The 23,239-nt window shown below is 41.8% G+C and overlaps 1 protein-coding gene across 2 annotated transcripts; it reads right to left on the reverse strand.

Moving 5' to 3' along the window:
- Positions 1-554: 554 nt before the first annotated feature.
- On the reverse strand, positions 555-21,949 carry jupa (junction plakoglobin a). Of its 2 annotated transcripts, XM_034239219.1 has the most exons (17): positions 21,737-21,857; positions 16,253-16,379; positions 11,027-11,076; positions 9,796-9,960; positions 9,454-9,698; positions 8,443-8,681; positions 7,502-7,703; positions 7,118-7,262; positions 6,897-7,000; positions 5,880-6,218; positions 4,631-4,783; positions 4,397-4,516; positions 3,729-3,879; positions 3,020-3,141; positions 2,712-2,751; positions 2,160-2,283; positions 555-1,513 (listed from the first exon to the last, which is right to left on the reverse strand). In XM_034239219.1, the coding sequence occupies exons 3-16, from the start codon at positions 11,037-11,039 to the stop codon at positions 2,162-2,164; spliced, it is 2,160 nt and encodes a 719-aa protein (XP_034095110.1). In that variant the 5' UTR covers positions 11,040-11,076; positions 16,253-16,379; positions 21,737-21,857; the 3' UTR covers positions 555-1,513; positions 2,160-2,161. The 2 variants fall into 2 exon arrangements, with proteins under 2 accessions (XP_034095110.1, XP_034095109.1); XM_034239218.1 differs by lacking the exon at positions 16,253-16,379 and having other exon boundaries at positions 21,737-21,949.
- Positions 21,950-23,239: the final 1,290 nt, after the last annotated feature.

Below are 23,239 nucleotides of genomic sequence, written 5' to 3' on the forward strand. Positions count from 1 at the left end.
TAATGTCATAGTGCTCCTTCATATTGTTAAAGGTTTTCCAGCCACAGGTTTAGGTCATGTTATAGCTTTTTCTTTGGCAAAGGTAATGAACCAAAAGAGTGTATGATAAAAGGAACAATCAATATTCTCAATTACTTTGTTTAAATCCTGATTTTCACTAATTAAAAAAATTAAAATGGACTTTTAGACTAACAGAATCCCTTAAAAAAAACACTGACCCGATTAAGCAAAAGCCATGTATTTTTAAGGTTTAAAGAGTATGTTCCGTTTTCTGATTAATTTGATATTAAAATTCAAAGACTTAATGTGGACCTGATCGATCACATCAATCAGATGTTATAAACCAGAATATGTTTCAAAAACAACATGTTCTCTGTGCTGGACTTTTCCAAAAATAAAATTATTCTTGTAGATTAAGGGAAAAAGAAAGAGAAATTGCTAAATATTACTTCATGTGTAAAAACGACTTCAAATGTGCATTTACATTTCATGCAACTATAAATATTTTCATAAATTGGAAAACCGGTAAATCATTGAAAACATGGACACCATAATATGTTTAATATATCCTTTATTTTTATTAAACAAAATTTCAGTAAAAACTCTTATTAAGTAGAAAGACAAAATGTTCCCCGTCAGTAGTTCGCTCCAGCTGTAGGGCCATCCCCGTCTACATCACAACACCTCGACTAAAATGTATTTAAACGTCTGTAAAACCACATCGTTGTTGTTCTCCATCTAATGATTACGGTCACATAGAAATCGCTTCTAATTCAGCTCAGAGACATCTTTGTTAATATTCTGCTAATGCCGGATAATGTGAACCTTTCCCAGTGAATAACTTATAAAAGATGAGAAACAATTCCTAAAAACAAACAACCAGCAGGGGGGGCCCTACACACTGCTCCCTCATAGACCTCTCTTTTGTTCATTCCTACTGAATTAGTGCCGCTAGAAAAGAGCGAGCGTGTGTAAAATAACTCTTTTTGGGTCAGGCGGGAGAAAGTTGACAGCATATAATGTCAAAACTACAGCGTAGACAGTAGTGTCTGTTACAAAGGCGTTAAGAAAAGAAACGGTGAGCATGTGCACCGTGCACGTTGAGCCACCTCCGGCAGTGTTTTCAACTATTACTCTTTTCTTTTTTTACGTACAAAAAAAGAAAAAAGAAGGAAGCTACACGATTATCATCACAAAATAAAATCTCTTTGGCATAGAATACCCACCCAAAAGCGTAAACACACACGTACTCACAGACACACTCACATACACACAGTCTTTTAAAAGGTTCTCTAACAGAAACCTAAAAGCATCGTCCGAGTTATAATCAGCAGAATTATACTATAAAACAAAGTTGAGCCCTGTTAAGATTATGAGTCCCGTACTCGGTGATAATTGCATATATTACATCAGGCTGAGCGCAGAGGGAATAATCTCTACGGACGACTAGATCTTCTTCTTTGTCCCAGTTTGTCACCGTGTCCTACGCAAGACCTTTCCGTCTCTTTTGGAACTATAAGAAGAGCAAAAGAAAGACATGAGAAGAAAAATGATTACTCGAGACAGATTTCAGTTTTTTGTCTCACTGGGGAAAATAGGTCTCACAATTCCCCACACCAATCAGGAAAACAGTTCATTATGTTTACATTGTAAAATAAAAAAACATTCCAGATCTGTATTACTTTTACAGCAATCCTATATCATAAGTCAAACGAATTGTTAGTGGAATTGAACTTCAGACTAATAAATACATTGGATAAGATTAGACCACAATAAGTAAAAACTTGCTAAAAAACCAATACATGTTCCTTTGAAAGAGAGAAATGAACACAAACAATGACAAAAATATAGAACCTTTTCCACAGATTACATTGAAATTATTTGAAAGAAATTACAAAGATTATCCTGGCATAACCTTTCATTAAATGGATCACCACGAAAAAAAAAGTTCCCACTAGCCTCTCAGGGCTTCCGTAGCTCAAACGACTTCTCTTAATACAGAATACCAGGAGATGTTTTGTTTATTAAATTGCTTATTATCTGGTCGTTATTATTATTAATGATCAATCGAGAAAAGTGGATTAATTCAAACCAATCTCTCAGGGGGATTTTAAGAAAACAGATCCTGATTGGCTGAGGCAACGTTAGCATCAACTGACCTTTAATAATTGTCCGTTCTTTCGTAGGGCATATTGAACTCGTCCGGCATCATCACTCCCTCCATTCTGTCCATGTGCATGTCCCCTGGGTACGCTTCGTAGGATGGGAAATTAGGATCCATTTCTGCAACATAAAACATGTTTTTTCATTTCTTTGAGATATAAATAATGATCTTTTGATGCTAAATCCTTCTTTCGATATGCTTAGTCATTAATTTTAAGTTATCAAGTCATTCATTTTAGCTACTTAGACATTATTTTAAGATAGTCATTTTGAGATTTAAGGTTATTATTTAAGATACCTAGTCAATATTTTGACGATGTTTTTCCTTATTTAGAGATTCTAAGTAGGCCTTTTGGGATACCAAGTCATTTTTGAGAGAGTTGCTCAATATAATGACTAATTCAATCTTCTTTTTCCTAATTTTGCTTCAGCAGGGCAGCGTCCCGTTAGCAGATGACGGCACGTCACACTGCGGTCGCTCCCTGTGGTGGAGTGACCCTGTGCTGAGGAATGTGCTGCATGTGCAGATTTCAGGCATAGTTACTCACCTTCTGAATAGGGTCCATCCATGGGGACGCTGTTGTGGGCCTGCGGCGGTAACGAGAAGGCAAAGGTCAAATAACTCATCACTTCAATATAGACAGTTTATTTATAGTCCTTAAAGGATTATTAGGATAATGTAATAAGAAAGTTTTTTCAAAACCAATTGTTTGCAGAATCTTCTTAAATACTGATGTCAGCATTTTATAAAAGCTGCCAAGATTTAAACCCAAAGAGTTGGGAGGATTTCTAAATACATTAAATAAAAATAATTGTCTTTATGTCAAGTTGTCAGTGGAGGGCGGCAGACACTCACCAACTCCCATGCTTGGGGGTCGTGTTTGAACAGGGAGTGTGTGAGCTCCACCGACACTCGCTTCTTGTAGTCTGAGTTCTTATCCTCGGAGATGCGGAAGAGCACAGCTGCTGCGTAAGTAGCTGAAAGAAAAAAAAAAGGAGAATATTCAGTCATGTACAAGAACGACCACTCCTTATAATAATACTTGCAACAACAGTAATGTGCTTAAGTGTGGGTGTATCAAAAAGGGAGACAAGTCCAGAAATGTTTGTCTGAAAAACACCAGAGGAGTTCTCATGCTAATAACTGAGTCACAACATGAGAACTACCTGACGCATTATTGATCAAATCTTCCAATGATCACCTGGAAAATCTTATTAAGACTTTAAATATTGTTTGATCATTTTTAAAGTCTCACATTTTCTCGTACATGCAAATCATAAAAAATTCCAATAAAAAAAAAAACCTTGAGCAAGTACCCAAAGTGTTGTTTAAAATCTTCCACTTTGCAGTATTTTATGATGGGATTGTATCATTTTGTCAACTATCAGTCATTCTGAAATGCAGTGGAGTTGTAGTACAACGTCTCACCAAATGGTCTTGTGGGGTAAAGTACCTGGAAACGGCACTAACGGCAAGTACAGCACTTGAGAAAAGTGCCTGTGTTCCTTTCCACCTATACCTGAACGCTACATTACGCTGAGCTAATCGCAGTGCATTATCCTACCGATGCCCTCGTTGTTGGAGTGCAGCAGGTCCATCAGCGGAGCCGATGCCCCCTCGCTGTCGATCAGCTCGGCCGACTGTTTGTCCAGGGCCAGCTCGCACAGCACCCCCGCTGCCACGCGCTTCACGTTGTCCACTGGAGAGTAGAGGAGCTGGAGAGAGGGAGGAAAGGATATAAGTTACAAAATAAAACACCAGGTTTGCAGTGGAAAAGGTTTTTGCTTAGGAAAGTTCTTAAAATGGGTAAAATGACCCAGAAGTACCGAGGTGGCAGCCATGATAACAGCTGTCTGAATGCTAAGGAACGGAGCTTCAATGTTTCTCTTGTTATCTCCTTTAGCATAGGACTTAAAGGGACGATACTTTAAAAGAAGGAAAGGAGATAATACCGTCTAATAATTCTTTGCAACAACGACAAACAAAGATCATTCCAGTGCTTAATTAGCATTTTTGGTTTTAAACCACATTGAGTATCTAGATTGGCTTTTAAAGGGGCCCCATCATGCTCTTTTGGGTTTGAGTTATATAAGTCTTTGTGCATGTAAATGGTCTGCAAAAGCTACATTCCCAATGTTCACTCCAGAAGGAGTCTCTCTTGTTTTGGCTATTCAACCCAGGAAGTTAATTTACAAGACTAGGAAGTGTGAGAGATTGAGTTTCTTGTGTTACCTGAACAAACAGAGGAACGGTTTGCAGGTTGGCGATCTCTGCTCTGTTGATGGGGTCTCTGGCCAGGATGTGCAGAGCTCCTGTGGATCCCTCCACAATCTCCTCCATCCTCACACCATCCTGGGGGGCGGGATGAGAAGAGGACATGTTACTCTGGTTTAGAGAAGTTCCTAAATAATTCAAAACTACTCGTTTCCACAACCCACACGTAGTTATTCAGTAACCCTCTCGTACCTGGTATGTCTGCTGGGTGGAGGAGCCGTGTTTCTGGGCGTCCTGGTGGGCTTTGAGCAGCAGGTTGACCAGGCGGGGGATGGCTCCAGCGTCCCTCAGAGGGGCCTGGTTCTCTGGGCACAGGGCCAGGTTTCGGATCAGGCCGACCACAGCCTGCAGGGAAGAGAGGGGAAGACACGGTCATGATACTGAGCACAGATATTGATCTTCTCTTTATAAATCAGCACAACTCTGACAAACAACTTCATGCTATTATATAAGAAATATGAACTAAAAACAAAGTTTCCACCCCAGGGTTATGTACCAGGGCTGGATTCAGGATAGTATAATTGGAAAGGAGGACCTCTACCTCTTTAAAATCTTGATACTAGCGGGTAAAAAGGCCATCACACGGAACTGGTTAAAAAGTGACCCTCCTGGACTGGGTCAATGACTGGACATTGTTGAATTGACTATGGAAAGACTGACCTACTGTCTAAGGACTAAAGCAGAGATCTGTGAACAATGCTGAGAAAAATGGACAGTGTACAAATAGGACAAATAAAGACTGTAAACATGGAGTAGTGTGGTCCCCCGTTTTGTGTTGTTTTTTTTCTTTTACCTATGTAGTTGTGTGTGTTATATGTTTGTCGAATGAAAAATAAAGAGTTTTTTTTAAAACAAAATGACGTTTCCTCCCCTGAAGCCTGGTCTTGTAAAACATACTGTTCCTGCTGTTATGTCATTTCATGCTCCTTCAGGCTGATTGAGACTCTGGCATCCCCTCTTTCCATCTGTCCGCCATTCCCCCCAGACTCTCTTCCTCTCCCCTCTAACCGCCTGCTTTCCTCTCTGGAGCACTTTCTCTCTCTATTCCCCTATACCTATGGGCTCAGTCAAGGGTTGGTAAGATTGAGCCTTTTAAAAGGACAAACAATATAAAAACTTGGTACATCATTTCCAACCTTAAAATCTTAGAGCTTCAACGACTAGTTTATCAGCAGTAAAATAATAAACTATTTAAAAAATGGATTCATTGTTAAATCATACAAAAGGGCAATAATTGCTGCTTTCAAGCCTCCATTCTACAACAATTAGCTGCTTTCCTTGGCAAAAGAAACTGGGATGGACATTATGGACTTTTTTTCTACCAAATAATTCATCCATAATTAAGACAAAGAGACTGCAGCTTGAATGTTAATGAACATATTTCTTAGTTGTGGCCCTAAACCAAGACTCTCCCAACTATTCCTCCCTGTTCTCTCAGTACCTTGATGACGGGCCAGTAGTAGGGCTGGTTGAGCAGCTTGACTATGGCGGGGATGCCGTAGTGCTGCCTCACGGCGTGCTGCGCCATCTCCGCCTGCTGGTGGCGTGACGTCAGGTGGCGCAGGGCGCAGACGGCAGGCTCGACCACATCCTCCTTCTCTCCGGCGCGCAGAATGGCGTGGATCAGCGCCTCAACGCCGTTGCCCTGGGTGACCTGAGTCTTGTTGTGGGCATTGTTGCATGTGAGGTTGGACAGGATGCCTGTGGCGCAGGTGAGCATGTTGATGTCGTCTGAGCTGAGCAGACCCACCAGCACCTGGAGGAGGCTTTCCATACCCTCCTGCAAAGGGAAGAGAAAGTTGTTAATATGAGAATCCTGGAGCATGGATTCATGTCATTTAGTAATTGGTCATTTATTTTCTAGCTGTTTTTTGTTTTATACTAAATTAATCATTATTTAGTGTAATTATTTTAGTCAAGTAATTGTTTATGCTTTATTCTGAATGCAGTTTTGGGTACCGGGTGATTTGGTCACCTGGTGATAAGTGTATATATTGGAGACAGGTGGGATTAGCACACCAGCATGAGCATATGTTTTTTTTTACCAGCAAAACATATGAAAAGCCAGAGGGGAAACCATTGCACTGTAACTTTTATTCATGTACCTGTGTTATTCATGCTTTATTATCTTTGCTCTTAAATGACTTTTTTTTAAATGCCATTTTATAATATGTTTCTGCTGCACTATTTCTTAATGCCTTTCATTCTGTAAAGCACTTTGAATTGCCTTGTGTTGAAAAGGTGCTGTATAAGGAAAACTTGCCTTGTTCTTTATGTATTTTATTATTGGAGTACAACGACATAAATGCACCAAAGGATACTCTTGCCTGGACATTGAACATTTTTCCTGCGAAAAATTAGCTTTCTGGTGTCTCAGCGGCATGTCATTTTCAGTTTTATCAAAACAGAGAATTATTTTAGAAAGAACAATAAAGTAAAAGTGGGTGTGGACTCATACCTGCTTTGTGGCGGCATCAGAAAGGTTCCTGAGCGTCCACAGACAGTTCTGCATCAGACGCTGGCTGGAGCCTTGGAGGTGATTCCCCAGAGCCTGCATCCCACCTGCAGGGAACACACAAGTCAGATCCCTCAGCAACATCTCATTATTGTTGGCTTCATGTAGCGCTGACATAAAGTCACCACAGGTGTGCGTCTACACAGGGAACATGTGTTACATACCAGCCTCTACAATGGCGGGTTTGTTGCTGGGGCACACAGAGAGCACTTTGAGCACACGGCTCGTGGTCCACAGCAGCTTCTCATAGTTGTAGTTTCTCATGATGTGAACGAGACCCTCGGGACCCCCGTTGGACAGAATGATCAGCTGTGAGAGAGGGGAAGATTGTGTAAGCGAACAAAATCTGACAAAAGCTGTTCGGGCAGATTAGTAAATCACCGCAATAACTTCTCCAAACAAATAACCACACCTAAACCTCACTGTGCCAGCAGTTCTGTTCACATGCCACACCCAAAACAGAAACAAATCGCCAAACAAGCCTAGCAACTTCTCAGGTTACAGAACTTGGCAGGTATGAAGTAAGATATGTACTGGCTAATACACACCTTGCTCTCCTGGTTGCCGTAAGACAGCAGCTGCAGACAGTCCGTGGTGATGGCCAGGAACTTGGAGTTGCTCTTCTTCAGCAGGGGAACCATCTTCTGCAGGCCGTCGGCCAGACGGACGGCCATCTTGGCTCCTTCCTGGTGCAGCAGCAGGTTGTGCAGCGTGGTGATGGCGTAGAAGAGCACAGACTCCATGGGAGAGCTGAGGGAGGGAAACAGAGGGGTTAACAGTGTATCAAAGACAGAAAGGCTTGTCCAGTGGCCGTACGTACAGGATAAATGTCCTAATGTTAGATAAAATATCACTTCCAATGTAATGAATAATTGTAAGTAGCTTTGATGTGTACTGTCCTCCTATTGAACCTCATTTTGTCATACTTCATTGTGCAATCTCATACATTGTCCATAATGGCAGTCAACACACTCAGAATATGCTTGAACGAGATTAGACAGTGGCAGAAACAGAAGGTTCTCCACGAGAGAAAAGGTGGTATTTGGACAGGAGGATCATGAGGCTATTTCTGATGTCAAAATTAGCATTATTTGTATTCTATAAGGGTTTTCTTCTGATAAAGTCAGTACAAATGTGTTTATCTAAAAAGTGTTGTCTCTTCTATATCTTTAAAGTCATCTTTGGGTATTTTACAATGCAGTTCAATGTCGGTGTTTGCATATTTGATAAAGGATTTGGTGAAAAAAAAACAAGCAAAAAAAAACAAAACATACAAAATGGAAACATTTGCTTTGAATGTCATTTGCCAAAGCCAAAAAGGTATTTTCTAAAACAAACAAAAAAGTGTTTTAGGAAAAAGTTTACTTTGCATACCTGAAATATAAGAAAATGTACATTTTTGCAACATATACTAACATTGAAGACAACAACGAGGGTCAAAGTAATAAGTGACTGAAGTAACACCCATTATCTCTTTGTCTGGGCGTACCTGAGCATTCGGACCAGGGCGGGGATGCCTCCAGACTTGAAGATGGAGAGCAGACCCTCCCTCTGGTGGGACAGGTTGTGGAGGATGGAGGCTGTGGCCTTTGCCGTCTCCATGTCGCAGGTGTTCTGCATCGCCCGCACCACCGCCGCCACCATCTGTGGGGACTGCATCATCGCACGCCGAGACGCCTCCTTGCGTGTCAGCTGGTTGACGATCTGGGCAGCCTTTCCGACCACCACCTGAACGGAGGGGAAGAGTTCATTTTTATTACGGATGGAAAATTATCCAGGCAATTAGAAATGTCTGATTTCAATGCTAATGCTATCAGAAATTTGAATTAAAAATGATAACATTCTAAACGATGCCTTCAAATGACCATCACATTTTTTCAACTTTGCAAAATGATGAAATATTTGATTTCTAATAGCAATGACAATAAAATAACCATTTGTGTATAAATTACTCAACCGATGTTACCTTGAAATCATAAGGAAAACGTTGTTTGTCTCAAATCCCTTCACAATGAAAAAAATGAGTAGTCTTGATGAATTTAAATAAATGTGTGCAGCTACAAAAAAACATCTGTGTACATACTCTCAAATAACTCAATAATAGCTTTTTCATTTCAGTGTTTTTTAAGCGCTAAGCTGTTATAACACAAGCATCATAAATAGCAAGATTATAGCAGAAATGCTTGCGTTGGTGAAGAAATGCGTATACAATTGAATAAAGACCTTTGGTTAACCGTTTTAGACTCTTTGTTCATCGTTGAGGTGAGTTTGCTTCAAGAATTGTACATAACACAGGCCTTGTAATTGATACACAAATGGTCATTTTGCTGGTTTCGATTCCTTTGAACAGAAAATCTGCTTTAGTTGGATTGAGGAATAGCTAATTGCAGTTAATGCATTGATAATACATTCAATTAGACTCATTAGATCTTTAATAATGTAATAAACAATATGAAATTTGACCACTGCACTTATTCCAGGTTGACCGTGTGACGCTCACCTGGTCCTCGTCATTGAGCAGCTTGGTGAGCTCAGGCACGGCACGTGTTGCCAGCTCGGCGTCGTCCTGGTAGTTGATCAGGTGGATGATGGCCATCTTCAGCATCTGGGAGGGCTCCGCCAGCCGCTGGACGTTGGTCATCTGGGACGGGTCTATCTGAGTGGACACGATGATGGTGCCTGACTCCACCGTCTCTGGGAACATCGCAGCCCGCACACGCTGAGCTCTGGTGAAGTGAGTATCCACTGAAGAGAAGAAGAGGATATATAGGCGATGAGATCACAGGCTACATGTGATTGAGGAAAAGCATTATGCTGGATTAGCCCTGGTTTGTTTTTTTACCGGGCTGTTCCGACATGACGGTGGTGGTGGTCGTGGTGACGTGCTTGGAGGAGCTGTAATCGCCGTCGTCTCTCACTGTAGTAGCTCCAGACTGGATGCCCGAGTCGAGGCCATACATCGTATCTTGCCACTGCGTCACCTTTGACGTGCCATCGGCCTCATACACTGTAGAAAGGGAGCCATTGTGGGAAGTGATGGTTCAGATTAATTTAATAACAAGTTTTATCATCATGGACAGAGGGTTTTAATGAACAAACATTGCCAGTGTACCACGGTTTCATTTCTGCATCAAATTAAAAAGGAACCCTGCTGCAAAAATAACCTTCCGTTGTTGAATGTGATGAGGAAGTGACCTCAATATAATAGTTGGAAGAAGGAAAGGTCATGATCAAAGAAACAAGTCTGCTTTGTAAAATGAGGTGATACAGGCAAACAAATTCACTTGAAAATGCACGTAGGGCTGTAACTACTGATATCATCGATTAATCTGCCAATTATTTCCTGATTAAACGTTTAATTGTTTGATCAATAAAAAAAAAGTCAGAAAATATTGTAAATTGTCCATTGAAGTTACTCAAAGCTCAAGGTAATATCTTTAAATGTCTTTTACGGCCCGTCCACACAGCGGCGTGCGTTGAAAGCTTCACCATGGCATTCACTTTGAATGGGGTGACGTCACTTTTCGCCAAACTGCATTGTGGGAAGCGACGCGGAGCTTTGCTGGCGTGGCTCGCTGCAAAAGTTGAACAATGTTCAACTTTTGAAGCCTCGGCAGAAGCGTCAGCCAATCGAATCATATGCCAGTACAAGCTCTAGCCAATCAAACCGCTGCTTGTGTGTCAGGGGCGGGAGATTCATGTGATTGGTTGTTGGTCGAGTTTCAGACACGCCCGCCGGCAAGCTTCAACGCACGCCACTGTGTGGACGGGCCGTTATTCTCTCTCCATAAACGTAGATATTCAGTTTGATGTGAAATCAAATCAGATCAAAATCAGGAAATCTCCATATTTAATAGGCTGAAAATGAGCACTTTCTACCTTTATTGCATGATCAATTATTTGTCAAATATGCGATTATCAGTGAGCAATTATTTCTCTTATCGACTAGTTTAAAAAAAAAAAAATCTTTAAATCACTATATATTTATTTGCAGAAATGTGGGAAGATAACATTAAGACTAAAACACACAAAGACTTTCAAATGTTTCAATAGCTGAATTGTGAGATACTTACTATGCGTTTCCATCCTTGCCTCCAGTATTCGTCACAACAATGGAGCGAACCTGAAACACAAAAACAGGTAAATATGTGCGTCATATCTTTTTCTATAACAAGGATAAACTTTACTACATGCCTGCCTCTCCCCATTAATACATTAATATTCCAGCGAGGTGTCTGCCTCCTCACACAATGCTGTCGTTCGGTTTTTAAATGCAACCCGAGTATGGCAGTTCAGCAGATGACCCCCCCGCTCCCTGCCGTGCACCCTGACCTGAAGATGACAACACGGAGCGCCGGCAGAGGCTCATGGGAGAGGGAGGCGGAGTGGGCAGAGAGACAGCTGTAAGTCAGGAATGCTAGCCAGCCACAGTGACCTTTCACCCAGGCCCCTACCCATAGCTGTGGGAGCAGCCTGCTGCTGACGCACGGCAATGAGGAACCTGCTCGTCAGGTTTCTACACCGCTGGGGGAGTGCGTGTGTACAGACAGTGAGCAAGCTCCTTTTCTCACACCAATAAACCTCTTTAAGTTCCTGCAACTTGACATTTTACTTCCATTTGTCTTATGTCCAATTCTACCATCTGTAAGACTGACCCGCCTCCTGGGTCTCATTTATAGGCATCTCGTTGAGTTTGAATTCAACAGTGCTCCAGATTGCGTAACTGCCACGCTACTTGTTGGTGCAAGTTTGGTCTGCACCACCTAACTTCTAATACAATTCTTCTTGTTACATTAACTCATGTATTCTATCCTCACCAGGATATCTTACTGCATCTCTTTTTTAACCACGCTTAAATGGGAATGTACTTAAATGCATGCAACTCCGATGCAAAGTGTGAATCCCAGACTTGTAAAGAATATTCAGTGAAGGTAAGGCAAACCATGTTGTTCCTTTAGGAAAATATGTCACAAAAATGTGATCAAACGTTGCCACCTTTTAGCTGTAACTAAATGTAATCGCCATGTTTTTTTTCACACAATATCCTCCTCTCATGTTCGAATCGCCTTAAAATGAAGACAATCCCAAGACATTGTTATAAGGGCCAAAAATACCCTCTTATGTCAGACCATGTTTTGTATCTCTGCTTGTCTGCAGGCTGAATGTCACCCAACACATAAACCCTCTTCTCGTCACAGAGAAATCTGCATTCCTAATGGCCGCCTGTCTCTGGGTGCAACATATATGACAGATGCAGTACAATGCATCCACTGTGCCGGTCACAAGTGTTTTCAGATGTCTTTCTGTAACTGACAGGATGTGTGTCCGTGTGAGTCTTTGTTCTGTACATGTTTGGTATTTGCGGATTTCTGCAGGCAATGTAAATGCTCTGAAGGTATTGGAGGGGTGGGGGGTGCTCTTCATGATCAACAAACAAAAGGCTTCAACATAGACTAAAATGTTAGAAAGATGGCCATGACAGCATACAACATGATTCCATGAAATAAGCGTCTACAGTTATTATGTTCCTTCTTCAATTCTCAATAAAACAACTATCAAAGATACCCCAGCCAAGGCCTGTAAAAAGGCCTTGGATGGTACCATTCTAAAAGAGGGGAGTTGTTTTTACGACTTCAGCGTGCTCAAGAGCTTTAAGTTATAATGTGGAAACATCATGTAGGTAGGCTACAAAGAAGATGTGTTGTCTTTTATTGCTCCGAGCATTCAGACAAAAAGTGAATGGACGTTTCAGAGCTGTTGCCCCGACTAGTTGGGCTTTTATCATTGTGCGTTACCCATAAACCAAATGTGTTGACACCACATGAATGAAGCACACTTATTTCAACTCCTATATTGAATGGGTTGTTGTTACTTGTCCCTGCTACACCCTTCCACCAATGAAAATCAACTCGGTAGTGTTTTCATAATCTTGCCAACTGACAGGTAATAAAAAGGTCAGGGCTATGAATCACAACGTCAAGCTGCTGTGTTTGCACAAGAAGAGCCATAAACCCCCAAATGAGCACCTTTACCTGAGCTTACATGCAAACTCACTCACGGTAGCACAACCTAAAGGTGCAGTCAGGGCTGTAATCAGAGTTGATCGATGGGTTTGGAGGACAGGAATTTGTACAAAGCTGAACGGCTTGGTCCCTCAGCATTACACTGGAACTCTTCATGATGTTAGGCGCCACGCCCTCGTCTTTTTTGCCCTCTGGCTTTGTGTAAGGACGTGTTGTGTAATGTTCAGTACCTCGGCTAGACCCGCCCACTTTTTCTCCCCTTCGAGCTGTGGTGGAAAACCATGATAATAAGTGTGTGCTCTGCATGTTCCTCATTAGGTTGTCTGTCCTCTCTTTGATATTTGATTAGGCTAGCCCCCACATGTTTTTTGCACCTGCGTGTTTAATTACAATATGCATTTGCTCTGAATATGTTCTTTAAGTCCCTACATGTCCACTTATCTAACGCTCCCTTCACAGGGAGCAGCAGAGAGACTTTCAGCAGCCAGTCTGGCACAAGATCCTGCAGGACCAGGCCCCAGAGGTCTGTCTGAGCTTGCAGCTACATGCTACCTTCCCCCCAATGCACTGACTCATGAGACAGAAACTGTGCTTACGGTGTATCTCTAGTTCTAACTAAAAAGGAGTGGCCTCTTTTCAACCGAAGCACGGAGGATTGTTCATCAAGATACTAAGCAACTATCCAATCAAAAAGACACTAAATCTGACATACCCCAGATTTAAGTTCAGCGTAATAATCGATCTACTGCTGGAGGCACACCAATATAAAACAAAGCCTGCGTGACTTTCTGTTTCGAGCTTGTACACAGCGTGTCTCCACAGAACTTTCCTTTTCTTTGTAAATCAAGGGCAGTGTTTGTGTAGTCTTTGTTTTCCTGGGCGAGGCAGCGGGTTCATCCAACTGTTGCAATGCCGCAACACACCCTGCATATCGCCTAGGTTACCGAAACTCTGCTCAGGCAATGTACTGTGGGGGTATTTATCTGCTGACCCATCTGATGTTTGAAGCCATGCTGGCTGGTTGGCTGATAAGTGCTGCTGCCTCCTGGGTTTTTTCCTCATCATTTGGTTTTTTCTTTCCTTCCCCGCAATGCTCATAACTTAGCTCCAAGCCACGAAAGTGGAACAAGATAACTCAAAGCTTTGATTTAAAATAACAAAGATTCCATTTTCTTTTTGTATATGTAAAACTGAGTATCAAGGCTTATCTGCCGATCCCTCCCCCATTGTTCAGTATGACTAAAAGCCGTTGCTTGTATTGTGTTCTTCTGACTGGACTTTGCTCTCTTCCAGTTAATGAATGATGCATCCGTTCACTCTCACTGTACATTGCTCTATAACCGTCTTTACCGCTACACAAACGCTCAAAAACATGGAAGCTGCACTGCTTACTCTGCAAAGACCACCTCTTACACACATCGGTTCCCACTATCTGTGTGGATGACTTTAGAGGGCTTCCTTCTAAAAAAAAACCTGCACAGTGATGCAGGAATGTGTGTACAGTGAAAGCTGCCAGTGAGCGAGTTGCGACAGAATAGCAGAGATGGATACTGTTGAGCACCCGATGTTGAAACGCTGGTGTGACATTCCACACTGATGTAGTGTATTCATATGTCCCGTGTCCACGCGTAAATCTTGCGCTGCAGAAAGTGCATGCTGTTTCACCTCCCTGACACTAAACTCTTGTAACCTCCTCATTACTCACTTGTATATCCCGAAACTAATAAGATACTATGAGCCAAGGTCTGCTCTGACAATGGATGAGCAACTCTGTTCTCAATCATGAGATACTATTCACCCCCCCCCCGCCCCTCAGGAAAGTCAGACAGGGAGTGCCTCCCTAGCAGTGACAGGCTCCCAACAAGGGTGTGGCAGTAGAGTGTGTGGGTGTGTGAGTGAACAGGGTGAGGCTGAATACACCCAATTGCTAGAGGAGGTCAACTGTAGATTCTGACACGTAATTCTCCTCAGTAAATCATCGCAATGATTAAGAAACTATGTAACAAACTCAAACTGCAAAACACTCAGAGATTTGTCACTCTGCTGGCCTAAGCTGCTCTTTGCATCACAGCAGGAATGATTCGGGTCAGGGAAGAGGCCCAGGGGGCTGGAGATGTACTCTGGTTGTATCCCAGAGTGGCTCCGAACATTCATTACAGGGTTTGCAGTGATTTGTTATCCAGCCTCATGCCTGTTAGGCAGGCAGAGGTGTAAATAACATGCCACCGGGCTCTTCTTCTACGCGCTGGTGGGCTTTTACATGCCTACTCGTGAAGATAAAGCTGGCACACAAGTGTTGAGTTATAGGTCCATGTTTTGGTAAATACTCTTATTGATATGTTTGTCAAGATATAAATGAAAACATCGATACCACTCTCACATCTGTCATTCAAGCTAGAACTAGCAGCTAGTTAGCTTAGCATAACGATTAGAAACATGTTTGTACAGCTTGTGAAAACAAAATACACCCAAAATCACCTAGCTTAAACCCATTATATATACTTTTTAGTTATATATGTACACAATACTAAAAGTAAAACCTAAATGAAAAAGTTCTGTACAACTACAACTTCTCATTATTAAAAGCTAGCTACCACCCCGTGGTAACTTCATATTTATTGTGCCAATGAAAGTGGTATCAATACCAACTCTCATCCAAATAGAAAAGTGTTGCATCCTTTATCCCGCTTCTCAAACAAAACATATGTTGTGTCTATGTTGCAAATACTCATCCAGGTCAGAACATTACGACTGTTGTAGAAACGTGACCTCGTCTGATGGTCTGTGATTTCTAACAGGCTTGCTCATGTCATGTTTAGACTGACATGCAAATAAAGCAGATTATGTTTCCACACATCTGTAAAGCTTCCTGCACCATCTGCACAGATCAACTGTGGGCTGCTCCCACACGCACACACCCTTTCACATGTATGTCCCCTGATGGGCAACACACACTCCTCTCACTCCCCAGATGACTTTAACACAACACTGCACTCACACAGCCCAATCCTCCTGACAGTAAAGGGCCGGTGCAGCCAGCTGAGCCTCCACACTTGACATTGTGCTCTCTGTCTGCATCCCCCCTCCCCAGAGTGGGGTCCAGCTGTCCCGATGGGATACAGCTCTACACCCCCCAGCAAACCTTCCTGGTCCCCAAACCCCAAGTCCAGTATCCCCCACTCCTCCAACAATATCTGTTATGGCAGTGTACTGGAGGCAGCAGGGGCTAACGGTTTGTTATAAATCAATAAAGAGAGGATGTGAAGTGGTGCATACCTAATGGATTTATTGTGGTGGGTGACAGGAAGTGGCGGTCAACATTATCTGACTCACACACGGCTGGGCCTTCTGGTCAGAGAGGGGACATGAGGAGATGCTGTACTTTCACAGCTGTTCCTCCATACTGTAAATAGATATCAAGGCAATCACTGTATGGACTTATTGTACCATATATGGACTTGGCCTACAAAAATAAAAACGATATTAATTATCAACGTATGATATTGGGAAATTATGCTCTTAATCACTTTAACATTAGATTTAGATGCATAATATAGAGATGTTATCATCTTAACATACGATTAAAGGATATGATGACCTCAACCATTTTTATGTTTTTCACTTTATGATCTTTTTCAGACCTTAATATTACCTGTTGTTTTATTTTGCATGCTTCTCCCGGACATTTTAGCCAACATGATGTTAATAATAAAGAAAAATAAAGATTTTTTGCATGTTTATTATTTGATATTTCTTTTGATGTAGGGTATTTAAAAAGAATGAAATTCCAATTCCCATGTACATTTTTAGAAATAATTTGTCGTTATATTCCCATCGCATTAGTGGAAAAATGCTCAATAATCAAATGTATCTCAGATATTTCTGGGACGATATATTGTCCAACTAAAGTAGTTGGTAGATGCAAAACGACTGTATTGTGTCCTGCGCTGAGTTCAGGAACAACACCGCTTCAAGTCCAGAGCTGTCAATTGAGTGGAACAGGCAGTTGATGAAATCCAGACCATAGCAACACCACAGCATGCCAGGAGCCCCACAGACAAAGAAAAGACAATGTTATACTGCTGCTGCGCACTTCAGCAACACAAACTGATTTTCTCTAAATGTGCCTGATCTGGAAACATTCCCAGCAACACAAGTCGGCCACAGCCAGCATGCCAATGAATAAAATAAGCAGCGGAATGGATAATGGCCCTCGATCTGTCGGTTGATTCATTGCAGCTACTTTAATTAGTTGAATTAAGCCAGTGGATGCAGTACTGTGTGTGTGTGTGTGTGTGTGTGTGTGTGTGTGTGTGTGTGAGGCTGTTTACTCCCCGTGGGATCTCACAGTGAATCAAAGGAAACGTGAGCTGTCTCGGAGGAGGTGCCTAAGTGCAGAGGGGGATCACATTACATAAAGCTGACATAGAAGTAGAGAAAGAGTAAAAGGGGGTGTACCCCTTTGTGATAAACACTCATTTGTAAGGCCCACAACAAAGTTCACCAAACTGTCCATGCATATCAGACAAGTGGGAAGAACTGAAGTCGGTCCAAGGATTATCACAAGAACAATAAATACACCATAAAGACATAGCAATCGAATGGCTTCATTTCCTCATTCTTTCAATTTAAATGCATTATGTTAAGCCCAGTCACGAGAGTAGGATAGTTTTGAGCGAAGTGATTTGGTCTTGCAGTAAGCAGGATGCTGCCGCTCTCTCCATGTTGTTTGGGACGGTAGGAAGGAAGAGGATGAACTTAGTCTCCGATACAGCACAGAGAGCCTCTGTGTTACTTTGTTTGGGCTAGAGAGGAAAAGAGTAGCCGCATTGTCCCATTGACTGCTGTCACAGTGACAAGGAAACCGGTTCTCAAGTGTCCCCACTGGATGCATCCAAAAAGGCTGAAGCACATCAAGACGGCCCTGTGTGTTCACTGGACAACGCCACATTCAAAGCCCCGTTTAAAAGGCCTGACAGGGTTCTTTATTTTTGGACTGCCACCGACTGCTACGCATCGGTGTGCGGCTGAGCACTGAGGAGATGTGACAGATGATTAATTTTTCAGGGAGATTAGAGGCACGAGGGAGCGGGAGGGGGCTGCTTTGGAGAGTAGGGCAAAAGTCTAAAGGGACCTTTAAGAATACAATTCTGACCTGGAAGCAGTTCAAGTTCACGGTTTGCTTTCTTTATGAAAACCACGTCTAAAAGCAACATTAAGCTTAAACCTCCCATTTCCAGATTTGGAAAGAATGTTATTCCAACTATTTGTGTTTATGAGCTTTTAGTCTGAATGGTAAAGCAACTTAAAGAGAAGATGCGTTTTGTTTTATTCCGTGTTTAAACAACATGAGTCGTTTCTGATCTGTTCCTAATTGAGACGGTGTTTACATTACGTTTCCAATTTGGGACCCAAGTTGACCCAAAGCGGTATCAACACCACATGTATGCTGCACATGTTAACAGAAGCAAAACAATCCTTGTATTTGCCGACGGTTTCTGATTCGCTCCATATTTAGAAAGATACTCTTTACTAGGCCCATGCTGAATCCTGACATCAAGTTTCTTGAAAATTGTGCTCGTCATTTTTTCCTAAACCTGCTGACAGACATAAACAGACCAAAACAAAACCTGCTTGGCAGAGGTCAAAAGAAACATCAAATCTAAATATTTGAAGAGTTGAGCTAGCATTGTAAAACATTTAGTCTGACAACAGTCATGTCATAAGTCGTTCTCTTGGTGAAAACCTTTTAAACAAACAGGAGGAATAAAACGAAGGAGGGACAAATTGTCTTAAACATCCATGCATATTTGAGTTCATCCAATGTTTTGTAAAGTATGCACAGGCCCCAGGGTTGCACAACTTTCTCAACCCAAGAGAGCATGAAATCCTACAAAAGCCACAAAACAAGAATAACAATCAAGCTATGAGATTATTACTCAACGGTATGCTAAATGTTCTTCAGTGAGATGTTGACGTTCGAAATGTTGCATATCGAGCTTCCCTGGTGATTCTGATTCAACCACACCCAAGCTGTCCTCATTTTCTCATAGAAGTGTAATTAAGGGACAGCGAGGAGGAGAAGAAGAAAAGCAGACACCACAGGACTCATCAGAGTCACTATGCTGAGAAGTACGACTCTGCCAAATCAACCAACTGTGAAAACTTTGTCTTTTGAGTCAGCGCTGGAATCCATTTCCCTCCCTCCCTCCCTGCTTGGACACGGCTTGGTTATGAAAAAATTATCAAAAGGTAATAGATTCATGAGGAAAGCAGCAGGGTTCTATTTCCAGCATGTCCTTAGACTGATGCATGGGTGTTTTGGAAAGATCTTTGAAAAGACTTGAAACCTGGCAGACATTCACACATAAGTGCGACTGATGGGAAGAAACAGCCATTAGGCATTCGACATTTTAAGTAAGGGACATTTTCTTGTCCTCGTTTTATCCAACCAAGGGAACTGTTGGAAGGTAAATAATTTATTTCGGTGAATGTCACGGGTATGGTTCGGCTGGGCAGTGCCAGCTTTACTTACTCAGCATTATACCGTGCTCCACTAGAAGTATCCGACTTTTTGTATTCAGTCACAGCTGTAGCTAGTTAATAACTGTATTCATCCTGAACAAAGAGACTCAACTTTCTTTAGCTTGACGACAGCATTGTCACGTGAAGATTTCCTCTGAAGCCCGTGAAAGTTAACCCCAAGAAGGTTTTACTGCGGTCATAACCCCCCTCCCCTTTGACTGCAACCACAAAGACCCCTATCGTAGCTGATAGGAAACGCTATCTCTCTGCGTCCCCTTCTCCATGGGAACAGTAAAACACAGAGGCAGGGTGCTATGCAAACAGAGCGGGTCACACAACGTGCGCTCTGAGTGGCTGTAACTGAGCCGCTGAAAATTAAGTCCTCAGTCAGGCACCGCCGAACAGAGACGAGGGAAGTGAACCAACAGAAAAGAGAAATGCTAAACAAAGAGGTCATGCCATACGGTAATCCCCTTTTCAAATTGTAGACCTATATATGCACTGAAGGATCTCCTGGCCTCTTGCTCCTCTAATGTAGGACAGTATCAGGGAATTAAGCAGGGTGGTGGATTATCACAGTGCCACCGCAGCTGTAGCCACGACATCTACAGTAAGTCGCCCCCCCCCCTCTTCCCACCGTCGTCCCACCACCCGTCCACCCTCCTCCCTGAGGGCAGACAGGGACGGCTTTCCAACCAGGGTGCTATCTGCAGCTGCACTGGATGACACAGACCAGGGCAGGCTGGGGTGGGGGGCCTGAATGGCAGGAAGTTTTGGCATTCAACCTGACACACATTCAACAGCCTCAGCTGGACGTGTTGGGCTAGAACCAAGTTGGATGCTACAAACTTGTTTGGCACTTTCACATGGAGTTACTCGCTGGTTATTCCAACGGGACAATAGATAATGTGATTAGTGTTTAATGGTGCAAGAGAGAGCAAAGCTGTTTAACTTCTCTATCTAATGTGCCCCGTGTCTAATTTGACTGACATGTAGTATATTTTGGGGGCGGTGGACACCGCCAATAATTTAATCACATAAGACAAAAGCCGATAAGATAAAAGTAATTTAAAATGGGTGCTGGGTGAGGACACTAAAATTTAAAAAGATCCATCCTGGCATCTGCAAACTACTGACATCATGGAAGATTTGGCAACACCTTGAGACATCTCTGCTGGCATGATCCTCTGTGTGGGAGTGGATGGGCGCTATAGTAACATTTGGATATCATTCATTATTCACTGTCATACATTACAGATTACAGGGAACAGGAACGTACGCCCCCATGCAAAATGACCTCATTGCAGTTTTTAGGCTACTGTTGTTTGAGTTCACCAACAATGATTGTCATACTACATTAAACTCCTAATTAACTTAAATTATTAAATGAGAGACCTGTATGGGTGACATCTTAATATGTACTTGTCTGTTGTCCAACATCGAAATAAAAGTTATTTTACTTGTCTTCAGAGGACTAAAACAACTACATTTAAGGGATTGGCACCATTTCACCTTTGACACTTTTAATGAACAATTTGTCAAAGGACTAATCGATCATAAATCAAGCTGTTGACTCGATTAATCACATCATGTCAACTACGTTTGTTTTTATGAGAAAGCTGGAACAATAAAAGCGTTGTTGTCGGTTTGCCAGCGTGTTAAGTGTCCATAAAATGTTATGTGAGATTGATACAAACTATGCAACATCTAATTAGATAATAACTCTAATGTTGTCAAGAAAAAGCTAAATGTTTGGCAAAAGCCTCTTCACCTGCCTCTCGCGCACGCGGGTACACGCACGCGCATAATTAGACACCACTAGTGGGACTCTATTGACAAGTGACGTCAAGTTGAATGATCGATACTGGGGGCAAAAACATCGTTATGATGATGCAGAACTGTCAATTTGATAATAAAACAGTAAAATTAGATGTTTCATGAAAGAAAGCAAACTTTTAGGGCCTGGGGAGCTCGCGCTTCACTCAAGCGGTATCAGCAGGCAGTATCGTCTAGTTTGAGGCATGCGGAAATGAACTCCAAATACATGATTGGATTTGCACCAAGCTAAGCAAAAGATGAACAATGTAAGGAAACATTATTCCACATGAGCATTCACGCCTTTTAAGCACGATGGAGACTTATTTAACACACGTATTCACACTGAAAAGATCCTCGTCGGTGACAAAGACAATATGAGCGGCTGGAGAAAGTGAACCCAAATTAAGAGCATATTACCTGTCGAAACACACAGAAGCGATGTAAATTATTCCAGGTCAGGGACTCGTTTTCTTCAGGAGGAACACTTTTTCTCCTCACTTCTGTCCGTGCTGCTGTTGTTGCTGCTGTCCGACAGTCCTCTGAACAAAAATGAGTAAAAGAAGCGTCACCTCAGAGCAGACTCCGCCTCCTCCGCTGACCCCACCCTGCCACAGGAGGCGTGACTGCCGGGAGGAACTGCAGTCAATAAAATAACAAAACATTTGAGTTTACCTACCAACAATTGCCTTAGGACATGTTGCCCTTTGTAATGATGAAGTGAATCAAATTAAAAGCATTTTCCATGTTGTAGGTTTATGATATGATACCATTTTCAAAATATAATTTAAAGCGTTATCAATGTCTAAACTGTTTGTATCCATGAACATATTTGTCAAATTTGCATATACACGCAATTATACGTGGTAGCCTAAAATGTTTATAATAGTTTTGACTGTACTGTTTTGACTGTTCTTGTAGGCCTATATATATTGTAGTTTACATATTTTTGTTCCCCTATTTGAATGTAGAATGGGAGAATGGGAGCAACTGCAACATAACCACATTTATGGATAAACAGGCAGACAGACAGACAGACAGGCAGACAGACAGACAGATCAACTCACACAAGCTCCGCATTATAAAAAAGTACAAAGTTCACTGAAAACATTTGAGCGAAGTATGCTGACAAAAAATTAGCTGTAGGCTATTTCAGATAAAAATCGGATATAATAAACACTTTTGAGTTACTCGAATCACAAGACACAACTGTTATTAATATGTTAGTGTTTCTATTGTTTTTGTTCCTGATACCAAAGAAAGTACAACAACAGCGCTGTGTGTTAGAAACCATTCAGAGCACCTGTAAAACCACACCTTGATTACACCACGAAACCAGACGACGCGATTAGTCACTGAGCCGGGAAACCACCCGCTATGAGAGGGCTGCTGGATTATAACCAACATCCATCTTTATAATCGACCAATCTGCTGATTACTTTCTCGATTAATTGGTAAATCGTTTGGTCTATAGAAGAAAATGTCCATTGCACTTAAAAAAAGTGCTTGTTTTGTCCAATCATCACTCCAAAAAAACCAACTATTCTCTTAACTGTAGAGGAGCCAATATTACCATTTGAGACACTGGAGATAAAGAACTTTTTCTTAAAAATGTAGTATTAAAACTGGTTGTGATTCAAGTTCTAGACTAATCAATGAATCGACTTATATAAATCACCTCCAAAAACTTTAACATGACACTGTCCACATTTGTTTAAAACAAACCTGTGATGCTGCAAAGACCAAAACACATTCAACAACAAAATGTATAACATAAGAGGTTTAAGAAACCACAACATGCGACATTTGATTTCCATTGAATGCATGGGTAGTTTTGACAGGTCCCAAATTTGAGGATAAAGTAGTGTCAGCTTTCCGCACGTAAAAAAGGAATTTCCTAAAAATAGAATGATTGACGAGTGC

Source organism: Gymnodraco acuticeps, unplaced genomic scaffold (assembly GCF_902827175.1).
Source record: "Gymnodraco acuticeps unplaced genomic scaffold, fGymAcu1.1, whole genome shotgun sequence".
NCBI classification, from domain to species: Eukaryota; Metazoa; Chordata; class Actinopteri; order Perciformes; family Bathydraconidae; genus Gymnodraco; species Gymnodraco acuticeps.